Source organism: Bufo bufo, chromosome 2, assembly GCF_905171765.1.
Source record: "Bufo bufo chromosome 2, aBufBuf1.1, whole genome shotgun sequence".
NCBI lineage: Eukaryota > Metazoa > Chordata > Amphibia > Anura > Bufonidae > Bufo > Bufo bufo.
The window spans coordinates 6015296-6035994 of NC_053390.1; the positions used below are offsets into that span (position 1 = coordinate 6015296).

The 20699-nt window shown below is 44.4% G+C and overlaps 1 protein-coding gene across 1 annotated transcript; it reads right to left on the reverse strand.

The window, feature by feature from the left end:
- Positions 1–10883: 10883 nt before the first annotated feature.
- On the reverse strand, positions 10884–17551 carry LOC120991964 (zinc finger protein OZF-like). The gene is made up of 3 exons (XM_040420724.1): positions 17495–17551; positions 17238–17358; positions 10884–13446 (listed from the first exon to the last, which is right to left on the reverse strand). Exons 2-3 carry the CDS (start codon positions 17356–17358, stop codon positions 12008–12010), a joined length of 1560 nt encoding a protein of 519 aa, XP_040276658.1. The 5' UTR covers positions 17495–17551; the 3' UTR covers positions 10884–12007.
- Positions 17552–20699: the final 3148 nt, after the last annotated feature.

The following is a 20699-nucleotide window of genomic DNA, read 5'->3' on the forward strand; positions in this document are numbered from 1 at the left end:
CAATGCATCATGGTTTCCTCCTCTCTGTCCTGGAGACAACCGAGGAGCAATCCAATTATCTCTCAGGACAAAGGGAAATCGCCAATACACATGTGGGGACAACAGAATAGACATCACCATTTTAAACACACAATGGCACAATGGGACAATAGAAACACACCCAGCATATTCCTCCCAAGCTGACAAGTTACACTTATTATAAATTGTTACAACTTTGTGAATTTACATTGTCCATACATATAACTTACATCAATTTAAACAGTATAACTTGGGGACAAACCTATCCAAAATTCACTTGAATAGGTTCAGGGGTTTAAAAGTTAGTATGGGCCATAATCCTGAGGCAAGAGGCTTTTAAACAGGCCTCTCCAAAACCCAGTGGCGAGGTTGGTTTTGCCACACATCCCCCCCCCCCCCCCCAGGGAAGACTAACCAGATACCTGACCTCACGGTCAGTACCTGAGTTAGTCTGGCAGTCCACCCACAACCCAATACTGGACCTGTTGCATTTGGTAACCTGTCTCTGTCCAGTGAGTCCACCAAGGTTATGTTGGAAGCTGGTACTCCCGGTCTCTGTGTTGCTCCCTGGCTTGGAGTGGAGGTTGCTTTATGGGCAGGTATCAGCGGTACTCTGCCCTGGTTCCAGCGTTACCATGGAAGAAGCCTGGTTGGAGCCTGGTTGTTGGAGGGGGAGACAGACTGTCTCCCCTTTGGATACCCAGCTTTGCTGCTGGAGGGGGAGACCGACTGTCTCTGCCCCCTGTAACTCCGCCTGCCGCTGGGGAATGGAGACTGGGCTCCCAATTCCCAATAAATCACACGGCCGCTGGGGAATGGAGACTGGGCTCCCAATTCCCTGTACATCACACGGCCGCTGGGGAATGGAGACTGGGCTCCCAATTCCCAAAAAATGATGCTGCTGCTGGGGGGCAGGAACAACTACCTCTGCCCCCTGTAACTCAGCCTGCCGCTGGGGAGGGAGGACGCTGCTCTCTTCTCCCTGCATTTCACACTGCCTTCCCGGCATATCACTCTGCTGCTGGGGGGCAGTAACAACTACCTCTGCCCCCTGTAACTCAGCCTGCCGCTGGGGAGGGAGGATGCTGCTCTCCTCTCCCTGCATTTCATACTGCCTTCCCGGCATATCACTCTGCTGCTGGGGGGCAGGAACAACTACCTCTGCCCCCTGTAACTCAGCCTGCCGCTGGGGAGGGAGGACGCTGCTCTCCTCTCCCTGCACTTCACACTGCCCAATTCCCTGCAATTCACACTGCCGCTGGGGAATGGAGACTGGGCTCCCAATTCCCTGCTGGACACTCTGCCGCTGGGGAGAGGAGACTGAGCTCCCTCTGTCCCGCAACTGTAACTTCCGGTGGAGGTCCACCCAACGTGGCAGCTGACCGTCACCTTCTGCCCGGTATAGTAGGGTCCTAAACACTAGACTCCTCACGAACTTCACGGATTTCTCAGCTGGATTGGGTCCGAAGAAGTTCAGCCGCAACCACATCATACGGTCAAATTCCTCAACAGAGTATCTGTACTCCACTGATGGTTCCATCCTGGTGCTTTTAGGGTCGCTGTACTGAGACATGCGTTGCCCTTAAGTTGTAAAATCCAAAGAAATGGTGTCTCCTGTAGCTGTCCTTCTGGCTGTAGGAACGATCCCGCTGCTTGCCACCAATTGTAGCGGACCGTTTCAGCCGACAAGGGGTTAAAATCCGTTTAGGCGATATGCCCCTTTCTGAGAGACAGGCACAGCTACTGCAGAACACCAAACTCCCGAACTGGATACAAAATAGCACTCCAAACTGGAACCTCACGAATAGCTGCTGGCAGACAAACAGGAAAAGCATACAATCAGCTTACACTCCTGGCAATCAGTCTCTAACAGCATACAGTGAATCCCCCCAATAACGAGACAAGGCTCCGTGTTGAGGGTCAAGCAGTGGTCTGACTGTACTTCAAGTACAGCCTCTTTTATTCACAAAAACCAAACATAGTACTGCCCAGAGTTTTGAAATACAACCAATCAGTATATTGCAACACATACAATGTAAGTACAGCAACCAATCGTTCACGCCCCCAGAGGACCAGAAGGGAGACTGCGACACAGGACAGATACAACATATCCCCAAAATGCATCATGGTTTCCTCCTCTCTGTCCCGGAGACAACCGAGGAGCAATCCAATTATCTCTCAGGACAAAGGGAAATCGCCAATACACATGTGGGGACAACAGAACAGACATCACCATTTTAAACACACAATGGCACAATGGGACAATAGAAACACACCCAGCATATTCCTCCCAAGCTGACAAGTTACACTTATTATAAATTGTTACAACTTTGTGAGTTTACATTGTCCATACATATAACTTACATCAATTTAAACAGTATAACTTGGGGACAAACCTATCCAAAATTCACTTGAATAGGTTCAGGGGTTTAAAAGTTAGTATGGGCCATAATCCTGAGGCAAGAGGCTTTTAAACAGGTCTCCAAAACCCAGTGGCGAGGTTGGTTTCGCCACAGTTACGTTCTGCCCTGGGGTTAAAAATGTGGAGGCGGATGCCCTGTCACGTTGTTTTCCGGGAGGGGGGAACTTTGAAGACCCAGGTCCCATTTTGGCTGAAAGGGTGGTCGTCTCTGCTCTTTATCCTGATTTGGAGGCAGAGGTTCCGACAGCCCAGGCAGAGGCTCCTGATCTTTGTCCTCCTGGGAGGTTGTTTGTGCCTCTCGCTTTACGACACAAGGTTTTTAAGGAGCACCACGATACTGTCCTTGCTGGGCACCCGGGGATTGAGCCACAGTGGATCTCATTGCTCGGAGATTCTGGTGGCCGGGTCTTCGTAAGACGGTTGAGGGTTTTGTGGCAGCCTGCGAGACCTGCGCTCGTGCCAAGGTCCCTTATTCACGGCCATCGGGTTCTCTCCTCCTGTTACCCATTCCTTCCCGTCCTTGGACGCATCTGTCCATGGACTTCATTACGGACCTGCCTCGTTCCTCGGGGAAGACTGTGATTCTGGTGGTAGTGGACCGTTTTAGCAAAATGGCACATTTCATCCCATTTCCTGGGTTACCCATTGCTAAGACGCTGGCGCAAGCGTTTGTTGATCACATTGTTAAATTGCATGGCATTCCTTCAGACATAGTTTCTGATAGGGGCACGCAATTTGTTTCCAGATTCTGGAAGGCCTTCTGTTCTCGCTTGGGGGTTCGGTTGTCGCTCTCTTCTGCTTTTCACCCGCAGTCGAATGGTCAGACAGAACGCGTCAATCAGAATCTGGAGACATATCTGCGCTGTTTTGTGGCCGAGAATCAGGAGGATTGGTATTCTTTTTTGTCCCTTGCTGAGTTTGCTTTAAATAACCATCGCCAGGAGTCCTCTGATAAGTCACCATTTTTTTGTGCATATGGGTTTCATCCGCAGTTTGGGACATTCTCTGGAGAGAGGTCTTCTGGTTTACCTGATGAGGAGAGATTTTCCTCGTCTTTGTCATTTATTTGGCAAAAGATTCAGGGTAATCTGAAGAGAATGAGTGAGAGATATAAGCGTGTGGCGGATAAGAGACGTGTGCCTGGTCCGGACCTGAATGTGGGTGATCTGGTGTGTTTGTCTACAAAGAATATCAAACTGAAGGTTCCCTCCTGAAAGTTGGGTCCTAAGTTTATTGGGCCTTACAAGATCTTGTCCGTCATCAATCCCTTTGCCTTCCGTCTTGATCTTCCTCAGACTTGGAAGATCCATAATGTTTTTCACAGGTCCCGATTAAAACCTTATGTCCAACCCACTGTACCCTCCTCTTTGCCTCCTCCTCCGATTTTTGTTGATGGTAATCTTGAATTTCAGGTCTCTAGGATTGTGGATTTTCGCATTATCCGCCGTTCTCTTCAGTACCTCGTTCATTGGGAGGGTTATGGTCCTGAGGAGAGGATGTGGGTCCCAGTGGCGGACATTAAGGCCACTCGTCTCATCAGGGCTTTCCATAGGTCTCATCCTGAAAAGGTGGGCTCTGAGTGTCCGGAGTCCACCCGTAGAGGGAGGGGTACTGTCACCGCCAGTTCTGTGAGAATGTCTGGCAGACGTTCTTCTCTACCTTTTGTATGACGTTCTTTGTTTTGGTTTCACTTTCTCATCTCCTTTCCTTCTGGCAGGTGTCACTTATTTAGACTAATCGTCTTCCTTTATATTCCCTCCCATACTGCCTCACTTTGCGGTTTATACTACTTCCTGGATGAAGTGTTCACTGCTGGAGGCTGCTGCTGCTGTTTGTTCAGATAAGTCTTTTTCCTTTATTGTGTTTCCTTTCTGGCTTGATTCTAGGTGACCCTGACTCCGTCCGTATTAAGTGCAGGGAGCCGGTGGTCGTGTCCCCTCACTATTATAGGGTTTTCAGGTGTCACACAGTCTTAGGTACGTGGGCATGCAATCGTCTACTATTGAGCCCCTTGCATGTGCATAGCAGTCAGGGAGAGCTCTTAGGGATTTATAGGGCTCACCTATATGCTCCTTAGTTTGTGATCAAGCCAGTCGGTCGTTGATTTATAAGTTCCAGCTATCTGCAACTTCATCCGTGATACCGATAGAGGATGAGGAAGCGGAATAGGAGGAGGAAGCAACAGGAGGCAAACTGAAGCGCCCTGCAATTCTCGGTGGTGGAAGGACATGTGCCAAACTGCTATCCGCCTCAGGCCCAGCCGCCACTGCATTTACCCACTGTGCTGTTATGGAGATATAACGTCCCTGACCATGCTTACTGGTCCACAAATCCGTAGTGAGGTGCACCTTGCCACAGATGGCATTGCGCAGTGCACACCTGATTTTGTCCCCTACTTGGTTGTGCAGGGAAGGGATGGCACGCCTGGAAAATTAGTGGCGGCTGGGCACGACCTACTGTGGGATAGCCACCGCCATAAGACGGTCTCCACCAGATGGAACGACAGCATTTCAAAGGCCAGTCATTTTGAAATGCTGGCATTCAGGGCCAGGGATCGCGGGTGGTTAGGGGGGTACTTCTTCTTCCGCTCCAGTGTTTGGGAGATGGAGAGCTGAACACTTCCGTGGGACATTGTGGAGATGCTTGGTGACCCAGGTGGTGGTGTTGCTCGCAGATCCTCTGTTTGCGGGGTGACAGGTGGCACTGTCACTCCAGAGGTGGATGAAGAGGAAGCAGGAGGAGCCAGAGACCTTTTTTGGTTTTTGAGGTGTCTACTCCACTGCAGCTCGTGCTTTGCACTTAGATGCCTGGTCATGCAGGTTGTGCTCAGGTTGAGAACGTTTATGCCTCACTTCAGGCTCTGATTGCACAGCGTGCAAACCACTCGTGTCTTGTCGTCAGCACATTGTCTGAAGAACTGCCAAACCAGGGAACTCCTTGGAGCTGGCTTTGGTGTGCTCGGTCCCTTGCTGCGGTGGGCAGTAGCAGGCATACTGTCTAGGGGACGGCCGCTCCGCTTTTGCACCCTGCTCCCTCTTCTGCTGTGCTAGTGGCTCTGTGCGACCACCGCCTCTTCCTCCGAACTACACAGGTCACTTGCATGACCTTGATTCCATGTGGGGTCGAGGATCTAATCGTTCTCCACATCATCTTCCACCCAGTTTTCACCCCTGCCCTCCTCGTCGGTCTGCACACTTTCGAAAACCCCAGCAGTTGGCACCTATTTCTCGCCCTCATCCGAGACGTGCTGCGATGGTCCTCCCATGTACTCATCTTGAAACATAAGTGGTTTGGCATCGGTGCACTCTTCCACTTCTAGGGCAGGGCTAGGTGGATGGCCCTGGGAAACCCTGCTAACAGTCATCAAAAAGCAGAAGAGACTGCTGCATGACTTGGGGCTCAGACTGCTTGGCTGATTTGCAAGAGGGTGAGGTGAAAGACTGATGGACATCGGATGAAGGTGCCAACTCTGATCTTTCAGCAGGAGACTGGGTGAGAGACAATCTAAAGGAACTGGAGGCACTGTCAGCAACCCAATCTAATATCGCCTGTACTTTGTTCTGGCCTCACCATTCGTAGAGCCGCATTAGGCCCGACCAAATACCGCTGCAGGTTCTGTCGCCTACTCGCACCTAAGGAAGGAGTTTCACTTGTGCGCCACAGATCGACCACGTCCTCTCCCTGCAACAGGAGTTCCACCAGCAGCACCACGATCGGGGCCACGTCCCTTATTTGACGCTCTCCTCATATTTCTCAAATTTAGGATCTTGCCCAAAATTGGTGTTTTTTTATAGCAGACTAGAACAACAGTATCTAAAGGGTGGATCTCACAATGACAGATGCAGCAAAGGCTGCAATATTAAGTATTTTGCCCAAAAAGGGTGTTTTTTCCTAACAGAATATGACAGCAGTATATAATGCTTGCATTTTACATGTGCAGATGCAGCAAGGGCTGTAAAATTGTATATTTTGCCCAAAAAGGGTGTTTTTTCAAAACCAGAAAATTATAGCTGTATTTCTAGCTTAAATTGCACACTGACTAATGCGGCAGAGGCCCCAGATGGAGGGTATTGCCAAAAATTTTAGTTTTTTCAAAGCGAGAAAATTATTGAAGTATTTCCCGAGGTTTTAAAGTGTGCTGGCATAGAAGTAGTTAAACTACCATTGAGAGGAGGAGATAGAAAGGGTAAATTATTACAAAAAGAAGCTGAATGGATAATGAGAATGAATGCCATGGGATCTTTAGGTCTGAATGATAAAAATGACCTGGCTGTCTTTATTTAAAGAGGACCTTTCACCGATTCTTACCCTATGAACTAACTATACAGACATGTAGAGCGGCGCCCGGGGATCTCACTGCACTTACTATTATCCCCGGCCGCCGCTCCGTTCTCCCGCTATGCCCTCCGGTATCTCCGCTCACTAAGTTATAGTAGGCGGAGATACCAGTCCCTAAGTTATGGTAGGCGGAGTCTGCCCTAGCGCTGGCCAATCGCAGAGCAGAGCTCACAGCCTGGGAGGTTATTTTCTCCCAGGCTGTGAGCTCTGCAATGCGATTGGCCAGCGCTAGGGCAGACTCCGCCTACCATAACTTAGGGAACGGAGATACCGGAGGGCATAGCAGGAGAACGGAGCGGCGCCCGGGGATAATAGTAAGTGCAGAGAGATCCCCGGGCGCCGCTCCACATGTCTGTATACTTAGTTCATAGGGTAAGAATCGGTGAAAGGTCCTCTTTAATTATGTTGTTTTTAATACATGAATGCACTGTGTATTTGATATATTGACATATAATTGTCTCACCTGTTGAGTGGTCACGTGGAGGAGCGAGTGTGGTATTTACTACGCCCCTCAACTACGTCTCAGGAGGCTTGACAAAGCACTGGTTAGTGCGAAACGGCTGTTGCCCTGACCCGCATCCAGCATGTTTTTACCTAAATAAAGCTACTATCAACACCTAACGGTGAGTGACGCTTTTCCTTCATCTCTTCAACATTGTGATTATCAACACTTCGTAAGCAGAGCACCACCGTAGCGTGACGTGACAAGCCGTGGCAAGTGTGAATCCAGTCATATATCACTACGACCCGCATGGTGCAGTGCCGACTGTGTTTTTCTCTCTATATATATTTCAAGCTTGTTTTTAACAATAACAGATGCAGCAAAGGCTACAATATTAAGTATTTTGCCCAAAAAGGGTGTTTTTTTACTAACAGAATCTGACAGCTGTATATAATGCTTAAATTTCACACGTGCAGATGCAGCAAGGGCTGTAAAATTGTGTATTTTGCCCAAAAAGGGTGTTTTTTTAAAACCCAGAAAATTATAGCTGTATTTCTAGCTTAAATTGCACACTGACTAATCCTGCAAAGGCACCAGATGTAGGATATTGCCAAAAAATTGTGTTTTTTTAAAACCAGATTATTATTGCAGTATTTGAAGCTTGGATTTGAATGTCACAAAAGCTCAGATGCAGTGCTGGTGCTATGAGCTTGCATAAAATGCCGCGGCCGCCCGCCTAACTAACAGATGGATAAAAGTTATTTTTCTCTGTCACTGGGCTCAGGGCAGGGTAAAAAGATTGTGCACTGCACCCACACAACTAAATCTAGGTAGATCGCTGAGTTCAATTGGAGTTCTGATTAAAGACTCTCTCCTATTCTCTCCCTGAAATCACCAGCAGTATCCTCTCCCTACACTAAGCACAGCAGAGTGACGCGCATCGCTACGTGACTCCAGCTTATATAGAGGCTGGGTCACATGCTGCACTGGCCAATCACAGCCATGCCATTAGTAGGCATGGCTGTGATGGCTTCTAAGGGCACACAGTTAAACGCTTATTGATTGGCTGCTCTGCAGCCTTTCAAAAAGCGCCAAGAAATCGCCGAACACTGAACCCAAACTTTTACAGAAATGTTTGGGTTCGGGGTCCAAAAATCCTAAAGCTCGGTACTAACCCGAACTTTACAGTTCGGGTTCGCTCAACCCTATTTGTGACCTGTCACATGACAAATCCTGAAGAGTTGCCCAAGGAAAATGACTGAGGCATGTGATGCACTCCATGTGGGGCTGTAGAGTCCACTTGTCGGTCCAGAGGATGTTTTGATCCAAAATTTGGTTGGTTTCTAAATCACTTTGCTGAAACTCTTAAAGAAGGGTGTTTTGTCTTTAACAGGGATATGTGGGTGCTGCAGAGAAGCAGTCACTCTCCTGTCTTCTCTTTGGAATGGGCAGTTGCTCACAAAGCACCTGAACGGGGAGGCTGCTTTCTCAGCTTTGACCATCTCCAGGTAGCACTTGCAGATAGAAATGTTAGTAAAACATCCCAGTGATGAAAGACTGGGATGTTTATCCTATAAGTCAATGTTTGACCTTTTTAAGGCCTTGAAGCATAACTTGGATAATAGCTAAGCCAGTCCCTCATCTGCAGACAACTGTTTCAGGGTGAATGCCCCTCATCAATGCTTTGAGTTAATTTGCATACCTTTTTCACAGAGGAGCATTGCCTGACTTATAAGACTGCTCACACCTACAAGGCACTCTGCATAAGAAAAAGTACCCCCCTAAATCCCGACAAGGCTTCTTACCCAGCTTAGCTAGTTCTCTCTGCTCTCAACTGATCAGGGTCAAGCACTCCAAAACAGATGTGTGCAGATGGGGAATCTGCTTCGTTCCAAGGTCTGTTTAAAATGTTAAACATTGACTGATAGGATAATTACCTGACATCTGATGGCACCAGAAGTTCGGCTTTCTTTTTGGAAATAGCTGGCATATAAGACTCCTTACATCTACTAGGCGCTTTCCATAAAGAGAAGTAGTACCTCCTGAATACAAGGTGACATGACACCAGGTCTTTTGCACAAGGTAATCAGTCGGCACTATATGATGTGGCCCCTTGGGGCAAACGGAGAAATCTCAATACAACGTGAAGTATAACAAAATAGACGTATGGCATAGAGAATGATTAAAAAAAAAACATTTTATTAAATTATTTAAAAAATTCTAACACAATATTACATATAATAGCAAGAGGAGGATTATGGGAGATCAGATAGGGAATAGTTGTTCAGGTAAACGCCCCAATCTGTGGATGAACACAACTGTACAATTGTGTCTTGCTTTATCTGTGACTTAGCTAAGCAATAAAAATTACTTTGACAAAAATAAATAAATAGGTGCATTCCTTCAAGACCCCTCTAGGGCTGGAATCACACATGCAGTTTGAGTGGCAGATTTGGGTGCAGTTTTTTTTTTAGCCAAAGCCAGAAGTGAAATCACCAGAAATGAGAAATATTAATTAACAAGATTTCTTCTGCCTGTTGGATCCACTTTTGGCCCTCGGCTCAAAACCTGTCTTAATATCTACATGTGTGTCCAGCCTACATGAGTTCTGCCCCACTCATCTGAATGGAACTTGCAGCACCCAGACGTTCCTGCCAGAAATTACCTCAGAAGTATGGAAGTGGTTTCCAGTTGCAGAAATTTCTCCTACAAATCTGCCACATGTAAGAATAGCTTAAAGAGGACTTATCACCTCTCCTTACATGTCTGTTTTAGTAATTGCTTGCATTCCCCATGGAATACCAGTTATGGAGCACCTATTAATATAACTCATGTTATGCTGTTCCTCTGTTATTCCAACTAGACGTTATGAATTAATTGTCCACAGTATGCAATAAAGGTCCATCCGGGGGTTACCAGTTGGGGGAAGTGCGTGTCCCTGCACAATATGACACTATCCAATCAATGCTGCCAACGTCAGACTGTGCAGGGTAACGCCCCCAACTGGTAACACCCAGTTGGACTTTTATTGCAGACTGCTGGCAATTTATTTATAAACGTTAAAGGAATAACAGAGGAATGGCACACTGCAGATTCAAAAGGAAGGGGAATGAAAGTACTTTATGGACTACAAGACGCACCTAGGCTTTCGAGAAAAATAAAAATTGGAAAGAATGTTTCATACTAGTTCCGCACTACTAAGATGGTGTTTAGCCTCTGGGTTAGTATCATTATGGTAATACCAAATTTGTATCTTACTTTATGTTTTACACTTAAATTCTTTTTATTTGTTTTTGTATCAACTCACTAAGAGTCATAACTTTTTTAAAGCGGACCTTTCATGGTTTTTGTTTATTCTAGATAAATACCTTTTACTTGCGGGGTACTGATACTGCCACCCTGCCTGTTTTTTTAAAACATCGCTCCTACTCCCCTATGTGCCCCTCTGTATTTATCCCGCTCGGTATGTTGATACTGAGCATCGGTACAGGGAGGAGGCGACGCCAGGGTTTCTCAATGGGCGTCTCCTTCTCCCTGGCTGTGACGCTATCCGCTGTGATTGGATCGCGGCACAGCCAGGGAGAAGGAGACGCCCATTGAGAAACCCTGGCGTCTCCTCCTCCCTGTACCGATGCTCGGCATTAACATACTGAGCGGGAAAAATACAGGGGGGCACAGTGGGGCGTAGGAGCGATATTTAAAATAAACAGGCAGGGTGGCAGCATTAACGGGAGGGGGGTACCCCGCAAGTAAAGGTATTTATCTAGAATAAACCAAAACCATGACAGGTCCGCTTAAAATTTTTCTATTGATGGAGTGTGAGGCTTATTTTTTGTTGGATGAGATGACTTTTCGGTTTTTATTCCGTTTTAGGGGTAAGAAGCTGAACAAAAAAACTATACTGCCATGATTTATTTCTTTTTTGTTCTACAGCATTGACCTTGCAGGATAAATGATATAATTTTAGCGTTTGGGGCGTCATGAATGTGGAAATACCAGTTACGTGTACTTTTATGTTTTAAGTCTTTAACAAAGAATATACATAATAATGAATAATATAATAATTTAGAATAATGCATTTTAAAAAATACAGTAGTCACTAAGACAAGACAGGTGACATGTCATTTTTTAGACTGTACTAATCATGTGTACCTAATCTGCAGAACCAAAAATCTAATTTTAGGTCTAAGAGCTGTGAATTTTTACTTTAATAATTTATAACAAAGTCACTTTGTTAGTGTTTTTGTTCAGTTCCATCACCTTCAACATTTTATATTATTTGAATGAAAATCAAATATGGATATGTCCAGGTATGTAATAAAATAATTACATGGAGCATCGTTACTTCTCCCCATGTCACCCTGGACTCTCCCGCAGTGTGGGTGGAGGTGTGACTACAGTGATAAGAAGAAAGGTTCATGGGGACAATTCATCTTCACTGCTCTGGAAGTAAGCAAGGCTCTTTTTCTCCATGGACCCCAATCGCAGTTGACCTCAGGAAAATATAAATTGGCCATCTGGCAGATTCAGAATTATTCCACCCAAAATATAAACACTCTTATTCTCTGAACTGCTTTCAGATTCCAAATGGTTTCTTCTCTATGTGAATTCTCTGATGAGTTTCAGAATTAGATCTCCTTGTAATACATTTTCCACATAATGAACATGAAATGTCTTCTCCCCATTTGAATTCTGTCATGTGTAACTAGATTTGATTCGTAGAGCATTTTCCCACATATATCCTGCTTCTCTCCAGTGTGAATTCTCTGATGTTTGAGAAGTCTTGATTAATCGGTAAAGGAGTTCTCATATAGTAAACATGTAGAGGGCATTTCCCCTGTGTGATTTCTGTGATGATCATTAACTTTGCCTTTTGTAATAAAATGTCTCCCACTTTCTGAACTTGAATACTGCTTCTCTCCTGTGTGACGTTTTTGATGCGTAACCAGATTTGATTTATTTGTAAAACATTTCCCACATTCTGAACATGAATACGGCTTCTCTCCTGTGTGAATTCTCCGATGTTTAATAAGATCTGATTGATGTGTAAAACATTTCCCACAGTCTGAACATGAATACGGCTTCTCTCCTGTGTGAATTCTGTGATGTTTAATAAGATCTGATTGATATTTGAAACATTTCCCACAGTCTGAACATGAAAATGGCTTCTCTCCTGTGTGAATTCTCTTATGTTTAACAAGACTTGATTTATCTGTAAAGGACTTCTCACATTCTGAACATGAAAACAATGTCTCTAACGTGTGACTTCTTTCATGTCTAACAAGCCTTGATTTTTCGGTATAGGACTTCTCACATACTGAACATGAATATGGCTTCTCACCTGTATGACTTCTCTCATGTCTAGCAAAACCTGATTTATTTGTAAAGGACTTTCCACATTCTGAACATGAATACAGATTCTCTCCTGTGTGACTTCTTTCATGTCTAACAAGACTTGATTTATCTGTAAAGGACTTCCCACATTCTGAACATGAAAATGGCTTCTCCCCTGTGTGAACTCTTTGATGGTACCTGACGTTGCATTTTGTAATAAAGCGTTTCCCACATTCTGAACATGAATACGGCTTCTCTCCTGTGTGACTTCTCTGATGTGTCACCAGATTTGATCTATTTGAAAAAGATTTCCCACATTCTGCGCATGAATATGGCTTCACTCCTGTATGAATTCTCTGATGTTTAATAAAATCTGACTGATGTGTGAAACATTTCCCACATTCTGAACATAAATACGGCTTCTCTCCTGTGTGAATTCTCTGATGTGTAAGAAGAATTGATTGATGTGTAAAACATTTTCCACATTCTGAGCAGGAGTAAGGCTTCTCCCTTCTGAAACTTTTCACATATCTAAGAAGACTTGATTTATCTGCAAAGGTCTTCTCACGTAGTGAACATGAAAATGGCCTCTCCTCTGTGTCAATACTTCTGTTTGTATACAGATTTGAGCTTTCTATGAATTCTTTACCAAATTGAAAATTGTCACCATCATTCTGACCTGTATATGGGGTATCAATCTCTGATTGGTCAGGTAAAGGTTCCTCATGATTAGGGGGATTATATGATAGACCTGTACAGTGAAGTCCTGGGTGTACATTAAAGGGAATCAGGTTTTCTGCTGAAGAGAGCTGCACGATATCTTCATCTTCTACTTTATCACTTAGTGATATGACATTTCCCTCAGAATTCTTACTGGGATTTTCTGTCAAGACTAAAAAAGGGATACTAAGATTATTTTTGCTCAAACTGCAAAATATAAAAAATTTCTAACATTTCCATTAAGCTACAGAAAGCTTGCAGTTTCAGATGATTTATATATTTTTTAACCTAAAGTAAGAAGTGGATCCAGCAGGAGGCATAATATAAGCCATCCCTCCTGAATGCATTCCTGACTTTGGCTCTAAAACTGCAAATGATTCTAGCCTTATAACACTATAAGTCCAGGATTCTGGTCTACATCTGGTCACCACTTTCTTTACATAAACCATGACTTGATAAAACTTTGAAAAGCTCAACCTTGTGTTGTAATCAAATGTTAACACATTAATAGAACTTAAAAGGGGTTGCCCGAGTATTTTTAATTTTACCAATGTCCTAGGAGCATGGTAAAAATAATAAAAAATGTAACTTCCCAGTGAAAAGGACAGAGTGGTGGTGCTAGATCTGAGCGAGCTCAAGTAGGGACGTTATTTTTTTATTATTACTTGCTAGGTTCTTGATATTTTGGTAAAATAAACATGTTTCCAGCATCTTCTTAGATCCATTACAGTAAGAATTGGGAATTTTCTAAAGGTGAACGAGGGTCCTATCAAGCATTATGAAGATCGACCTAATGAAGTGTCCTTCTGAGTGCAGGTAATCATCACTGAGATATCTGTTTAATTACAATAATCACATGTGAGACAGCTCCCTCATAGTCACTAGAATACAGGGGAGAGTTTGCATCATAAGGGCTTATTCAGATAAGTGTGCTGAATATGGATTTGAAATGGTGCACTTTGTAAAGTACGACTGGGTTCACACGGGCGTCACGTTTTGGCTAAGGATGCGTCCCGGGTGTATTGCGGCAAACCCGCGCGAGTAGGTACGCAATTGAAGTCAGTTTTGACTGTGATTGCGTTCCGTAGTTCAGTTTTTATTGCGCGGGTGCAATACGTTTTGCACGCGCGTGATAAAAAACGGAATGTGGTACCCAGACCCGAACTTCTTCACTGAAGTTCAGGTTTGGGTTCGGTGTTGTGTAGATGTAATTATTTTCCCTTATAACATGGTTATAAGGGAAAATAATAGCATTCTTTAATACAGAATGCTTAGTACAAGGTCAATTGAGGGTTAAAAAATACAGTCACCTCCTCCAATTGATCGCGTAGCTGCCGGTCACGTGTTCTTTCTTCAGGACCTGTCAAAGGACCTGTGGTGACGTCACTGAGCTCATCACATGGTCCAATCACATGGTCCATCACCACGGTGATGGACCATGTGATGTGACATCACCACAGGTCCTTTAGCCGGCAGCTCATGATTAAAGAAGTAAGAGGAGGAGGTGAGTTAATAGTTTTTTATTTTTTAACCCTCAATTGACCTTCTACTATGTATTCTGTATTCAGAATGCTATTATTTTCCCTTATAACCATGTTATAAGGGAAAATAATAGTCATCTTAGCAACCAAGCGTGAAAATCGCACCGCATCTGCAATTGCTTGCGGATGCTTGCGATTTTCACGCAGCCCCATTCACTTCTATGGGACCTGCGTTGCGTGATAAACGCACAATATAGAGCATGCTGCAATTTTCACGCAATGCACAAGTGATGCGTGAAAATCACTGCTCATGTGCACAGCCCCATAGAAGTGAATTGGTCCGGATTCAGTGCGGGTGCAATGCGTTCACCTCACGCATTGCACCCGCGCGGAAATCTCGCCCGTGTGAACCTAGCCTACAACACTTCTTGTGCATTTGAAAATGCATTTTAATGTCAGTATTTCCTCAGTAATTTGTCACTTTTTTTTAATCCCTTAACGACTGCCTACTGCCTTTTAATGATGGGAGACGTCTTTTGGGGGGTTAAAGATTGCTGAGGTGCTCCACCAATAAGAGCCACCTGTTAGTATCAGCCTGGGTTCTTAGCGCAGGCTGTGCTTCATGGTTGGCGGTGTTGGAATTGTGTGAAAATCTGATAAAGTTTTAGGTCAAATTCATGCAGAAATATAGAAAATTCTGAAGGGTTCACAAACTTTACAAAACCACTGTATGAACCGATCTGTTATTAATCTGGGGTTTGCAATAGTCAAACCAAATAAATGAAAGAAAGCAAAATGTAACAACTCCAGTTGTGCGCAACACCTCAACAATAAACTGCAACTCAATGTCCGAATCTCTCAATACAGGGCCTAAAGAAAACCATGTCAAAGTAGAAAATGCTTCTCAAGACACGGGATGCTGGACTGGCTATAGGACTGTGAGGGACTGTGAGGTACTGTGAGGTACTGTGTGGTACTGTGAGGGACTGTGAGGGTACTGTGAGGGACTGTGAGGGACTGTGAGGGACTGTGGGGTACTGTGAGGACTGTGTGGTACTGTGAGGGACTGTGAGGTACTGTGGGTACTGTGAGGGACTGTGAGGGACTGTGGGGTACTGTGAGGGACTGTGGGGTACTGTGAGGACTGTGTGGTACTGTGAGGACTGTGAGTGATTTTTGGGCTTCGACAATTATTACAGACACTTCTTCCTCACTTTTCCATTCTGACTGCCCTTTATTCTGGCAAGATGCATACCTGCGACTTCTTCTCAAAGGCTTTCACAGCAGCAGAATGGAATTGGTGACAGGGACTGCTTGCAATCAAGCTGGGTCTTGGCATTCATTTTAGCCTTAAAGACTATTAATATTTCCCCCTTTGTGTTCTAGCAGTCATAGCTTTTACATTTTTTCTTCTAAATGTTATTTTTATTTTGCAGGATTAGCTGTAGGTTTTTTAAGAACAATTTTGGTATATAATATATATATATATATATATATATATATATATATATATTGTATTAAATAACTTTTATTATTTTATTTTTAGGAGGAAAAATAAAAAAAAAACAGCAATGTTTACATTATTTTGTGGAATTTATTTTACGGCGTTCACTGTGTGGTAAAAATAATATAATTTTATTATCCGGATTACTACAATGATGATAATACCACAGTTTTTAATATATTTTTACAGTTTTTTTCTTCCCTCCTGCAGCCTGTCCGCTCTGCAGCTGCTCCCTCATTCTCCTCCAGACTGAATGGGGACGGCTACTTAAACTGCTCATATCTCTGGTTTGGTACCAGCTAGAGATATGGGCTTTGTTTGAAAGCTGGCATTCCAAACTTTCAGACAATATCAGAATAACTGCAATATCTTCAGTACAGGGGAAGATATCACTGATAGAATCAGGATGCTGTGAGTGCAGCTGAAAGTGGAAGTAAAAGCAGGTTTTAACCGTGATTATTCCCGACTTGATTTCTAACAGTGATTTCTCCTCTGTTGCTTGGACTTTAGCTGTCATTTTGTATGAAAGCCTGGAATGTCAGCTTTCAAACAAGACCAGTTGCATGGTTCTAGCTGCTACTATTTAGGAGAAAGCAGCATCTAAAGCAGCCCCCCTCCACTTTCTGTCCGAGCTCAGCTCATGCAGAACAGTTAGCTACTTTTCCCACTGCCCAAGCTGGACTTGGGCAAAACAGTTAGGTGGTTAATCGGTTAAACTGTGTTTTCTCAGATCCCAGTCACTAGTTCAGCTGCTGCACCCTACAAACTGATGCAAAACCTAGTATTAAGCTGAGTGCATAACAGAATTGATAGAAGAGATTGGAAAGGATCTCAATGTGCAGTCACCACTCCCTCCGCTCCTGCACGGTACACAACACAGGGGAGTCACTGCCCAGAATGGTAATAAACTGGAGCTCTAAGGTGGAGCCTCACATGAAAAAATCTCGGAATTCCCTTTCCCCATTTATTATTCCATACCTGTGGTGACATCTCCTGGAACGTCCTCCTCCACCTCACTCATACACAGGGGATCGCCCATCGTCCTCTCTTCTTCATCCTCCACTTTAATATCAGTCAGATCTTCCCCCTGATTTGTCATCTGTAACAATTCAGGACAATACAGCAGACAGGTGGGAAATCTAACAGATCCACATAAGAGACCCCCACAATCTATGACCCCTCTATGACTGCAGGACCCCCCTATATAGATGTGTATAGGGCTCAGCTCCATCTACCTGAGGGTTCTCTGGGAGCTTCTCCTCTGGACAGTCCTGGGAATACAGAGGACGGGGACATCTCTCTGGTGGATTTCCTTCTATGAGTCCATCTGTAGGAAACACAGTGACAGATTATTACGTGTGATGATGAGATGATGGGAGTAGTATCCAGATGACCAGTGAAGGTCTCCCCCTCCTCACATTGCAGATCGTCCATTACATCCGTCTCCTCTTCAGGTTCATCTTTAACAACAACTATGATATCAATAAGATTTTCACTCTAAACAGAATAGAAAAAATATGTAAAATAGACTTGGATACATTCCCTTTATGGTCATATTTTGGTGAGCCTTTAGCTCCATTTACCTGGGGATCCTCGGAGAGCTTCTCCTCTGGACAGTCCTTGGAGTACAGAGGACGGGGACATCTCTCTGGTGGATTTCTCCTCCTGGATCCATCTGTGGAGACACAAGCACACAGTGACTGAATACATGGCCTCCTGTAGATCTGTCTATAGATCAGACTCTTCTCTCAGCTCCTTCATTTCTAGATTTTGTTATCGGGGGAAGTAATAATATTATGTTCCTTACCACCTGTGCTGAGTTCCCAGAGCCTTCATAGGTGCAGCCCTGAAATGAACGCTGGCCTATGACAGCTTCCCTCTCCACAGCAGTACTTCAGTGAAATCACGTTCGGAGGATGAGGATACAGATAAAAGTGGCCGGACCCACCGGAACTCTTAAGAGTATCAAGCAGAACCCGACCTTCAACTGCAGCCACGACATCTGAGCGGTCATTTACTGGGAGTGGGCTACATCTGAAGACCAAACAGCCCTCCATGACAAGAGCGTGGGATTGGTTTAGTTTCTGTCAGCTGGGCTCCTTGGGAAGGTTTCCAGATCTGCCACAGTAAAGGTCCTATTGAGCCTTGCAGGGCTTAGTAAGAACATAACTATTTTATCATAGACTGCGATAGTAAACTACGATCGCTTATACCATAGACCTCATCACTGGTATTGCTTAATCTGAAAATGTCCAAACTATTAATGGGGTTTTCTCCTGGATAGGTCATCGGTAACTGATCAGCTGTTTGAGAAGGCACCGATAATAACAGCACAGTCTTCTCTCAGCTCACCATACTTGAAAACAAGAAAATTCTTTATGACAGAGGGGTTTGTTTCCCTATTTTCATGTAAAAATCGGTTTAAAAGGAGTTTTCTGAGGTACATAGATTGATGACCTCTTCTCAGGAACCCCCACAAATCACCTCTTTCAAGCTTCCAAGGCACTGAAAACAGTCAAACAATAATGTAGAAAACAATGGACAGATGGAAGTAGAAGGCTCCATACACGGTGTAGTTCGCGGTGCCAGTACTGAAGCTCAGCCCCCACTTTAATGAGAACTGAGCTTCAGCACTCAGGCATGGCCACTACAAAATGGTTTAAGGGCTGGTGGAGAAGGCATCATAGTTTGAGGGCTGGCACCATGTGATAGAGATGAATGAACTTCATAAGATTCACTTTGTGCCCAATTTGGCAAATTTTTGAAAAATTCCTGTTCGGAACCAAATCAATTAGTTGCGAATCGAAGTTGCTTCAAATGCCCTGAAAATTGCCATATAAAACCCTCTGGTGTTATTTTTTTAAAATATTTTATGAATTTTTGCTCTCTCTCCACCCCAAGCTCTTGAACGCAATGACAGCAATAGCCAATAATGTCAGAGTGGCACTGACATATAGCTATGAGTAAACATGTTTGATGGTGTTAAAAAGAGCTCGTTTAAAAATACAATGCGAAAGCTTCCAAAAATTGTCCCTTATCGCAGGCAGATGGTGTTTAAAAACAGTGGCTTGTTAGGACCAAGCTTCCTAAAATTATGCCTCAATGGGGGCAGATCCCTTCAACTGTTTATACGCACATGGTAAATCCAAAAGCAAGCAAGACTGGCTTGTTCTGTACAAGTGTCCAAAAATTATGCCTTAACAGGACTTAGTGCTTGCCCGTATTTATAGATGCACAAGTGTTAAATGTCAGAACAAGAGTGACTTGTTCTGAACGAGCCTAGAAAAACTTTGCCTTTTCATTGTGAGCAGCAGTAGTGCGGTGTCAATGTAAAAACGATAATAATGGCATGTGGCCATAACAGTAGTGGCAGCGGCACAGCACAGATAAAGCAGTAGATGTGTGTGTGGCAGTGGTAATGGTAGTAGCAGCCAAGCTATCCATAGATCCGGCACGTTTGGAGCCTACACCCACGGTATCAGCAGCATCACCAGTTCCCAGAGCCGATTTCACTCTGACACGCTGCCACCACCCTCCTGCTACAACTGCTACCCACTCTGAGAGGACGAGACCTGGGACTTTTTGCACTTCTGTTTTTCAGACATTTTATTATAAGGCCTAGAAATTAAAAGTCACGGGTTTGGTACAAAACACACACACAGATTATTAAACGGTAATAGCAAAACTGTCTCCTGTCATTTAAAGACAAAGGCACTATTAAATGTCCCTCCCCTTCAACAAACACACTGAACACTGGTACTGACAATTTAGTTTGGAAATAGGCAATTTCTGCGGTGAAATGTCTATCAACTCTGCATTTAATATCACAGGCCCAGTAATTAAAGGGGTTATCCTGGAAATAATATTGAAGACCTATCCTCAGGATAGGTCATCAATATCAAATTGGCAAGGGTCCCAAGTGCTGGACCCCCAACGATCAGCTGTTAGAAGAGGCCAGCACACCATGAGCGCCGCAGCCTTTTCCTTGGCCATACATTGGTCACATGGCCTAGTTGCAGCTCAGCCCCATTGAAATGAATGGGGCTTAGCTGCTATACTATGTGCTGTGCTTGGTGACCATTTCCTGAATAATCCCTTTAAGAAATAGACAGACAGTTTCAAGATGCTCCACATTTCTCACAGTGACTCGGGCTGGAGGACAGATCACCTAGTGGATGGCCTTTCTATCACAATGGCGCATCTTAAGCCCCACCCCTGAAGAAACCGCCTGTTGTGTCCTGTCTCCATATGGCGGAACCTTACAATCCTCACGTTGGACAGAATATAAGAGCAGCACAGATCAGTCACTGGTTATCTAAGAGCAAGTTCACACAGAGCAGATCAGCTGCAGACATTTCTGTGACTGTCCCGCTGCCCTGAATGTGGCTTGTAATAATCCATGCACCTGCTGCAGGAAGGTCCGACCTCCTCCTCTAGTCA

What these genes read in the sequence shown, in the direction of transcription:
- LOC120991964 (XM_040420724.1), bottom strand. Translation starts at nt 17,358, where the DNA reads ATGACAAATCAGGGGGAAGATCTGACTGATATTAAAGTGGAGGATGAA. An exon ending in TCCAGGAGATGTCACCACAG is followed by an intron (nt 13,447 to 17,237) that starts GTATGGAATAAT and finishes TCCCTTTTTTAG; the next exon opens with TCTTGACAGAAAATCCCAGT.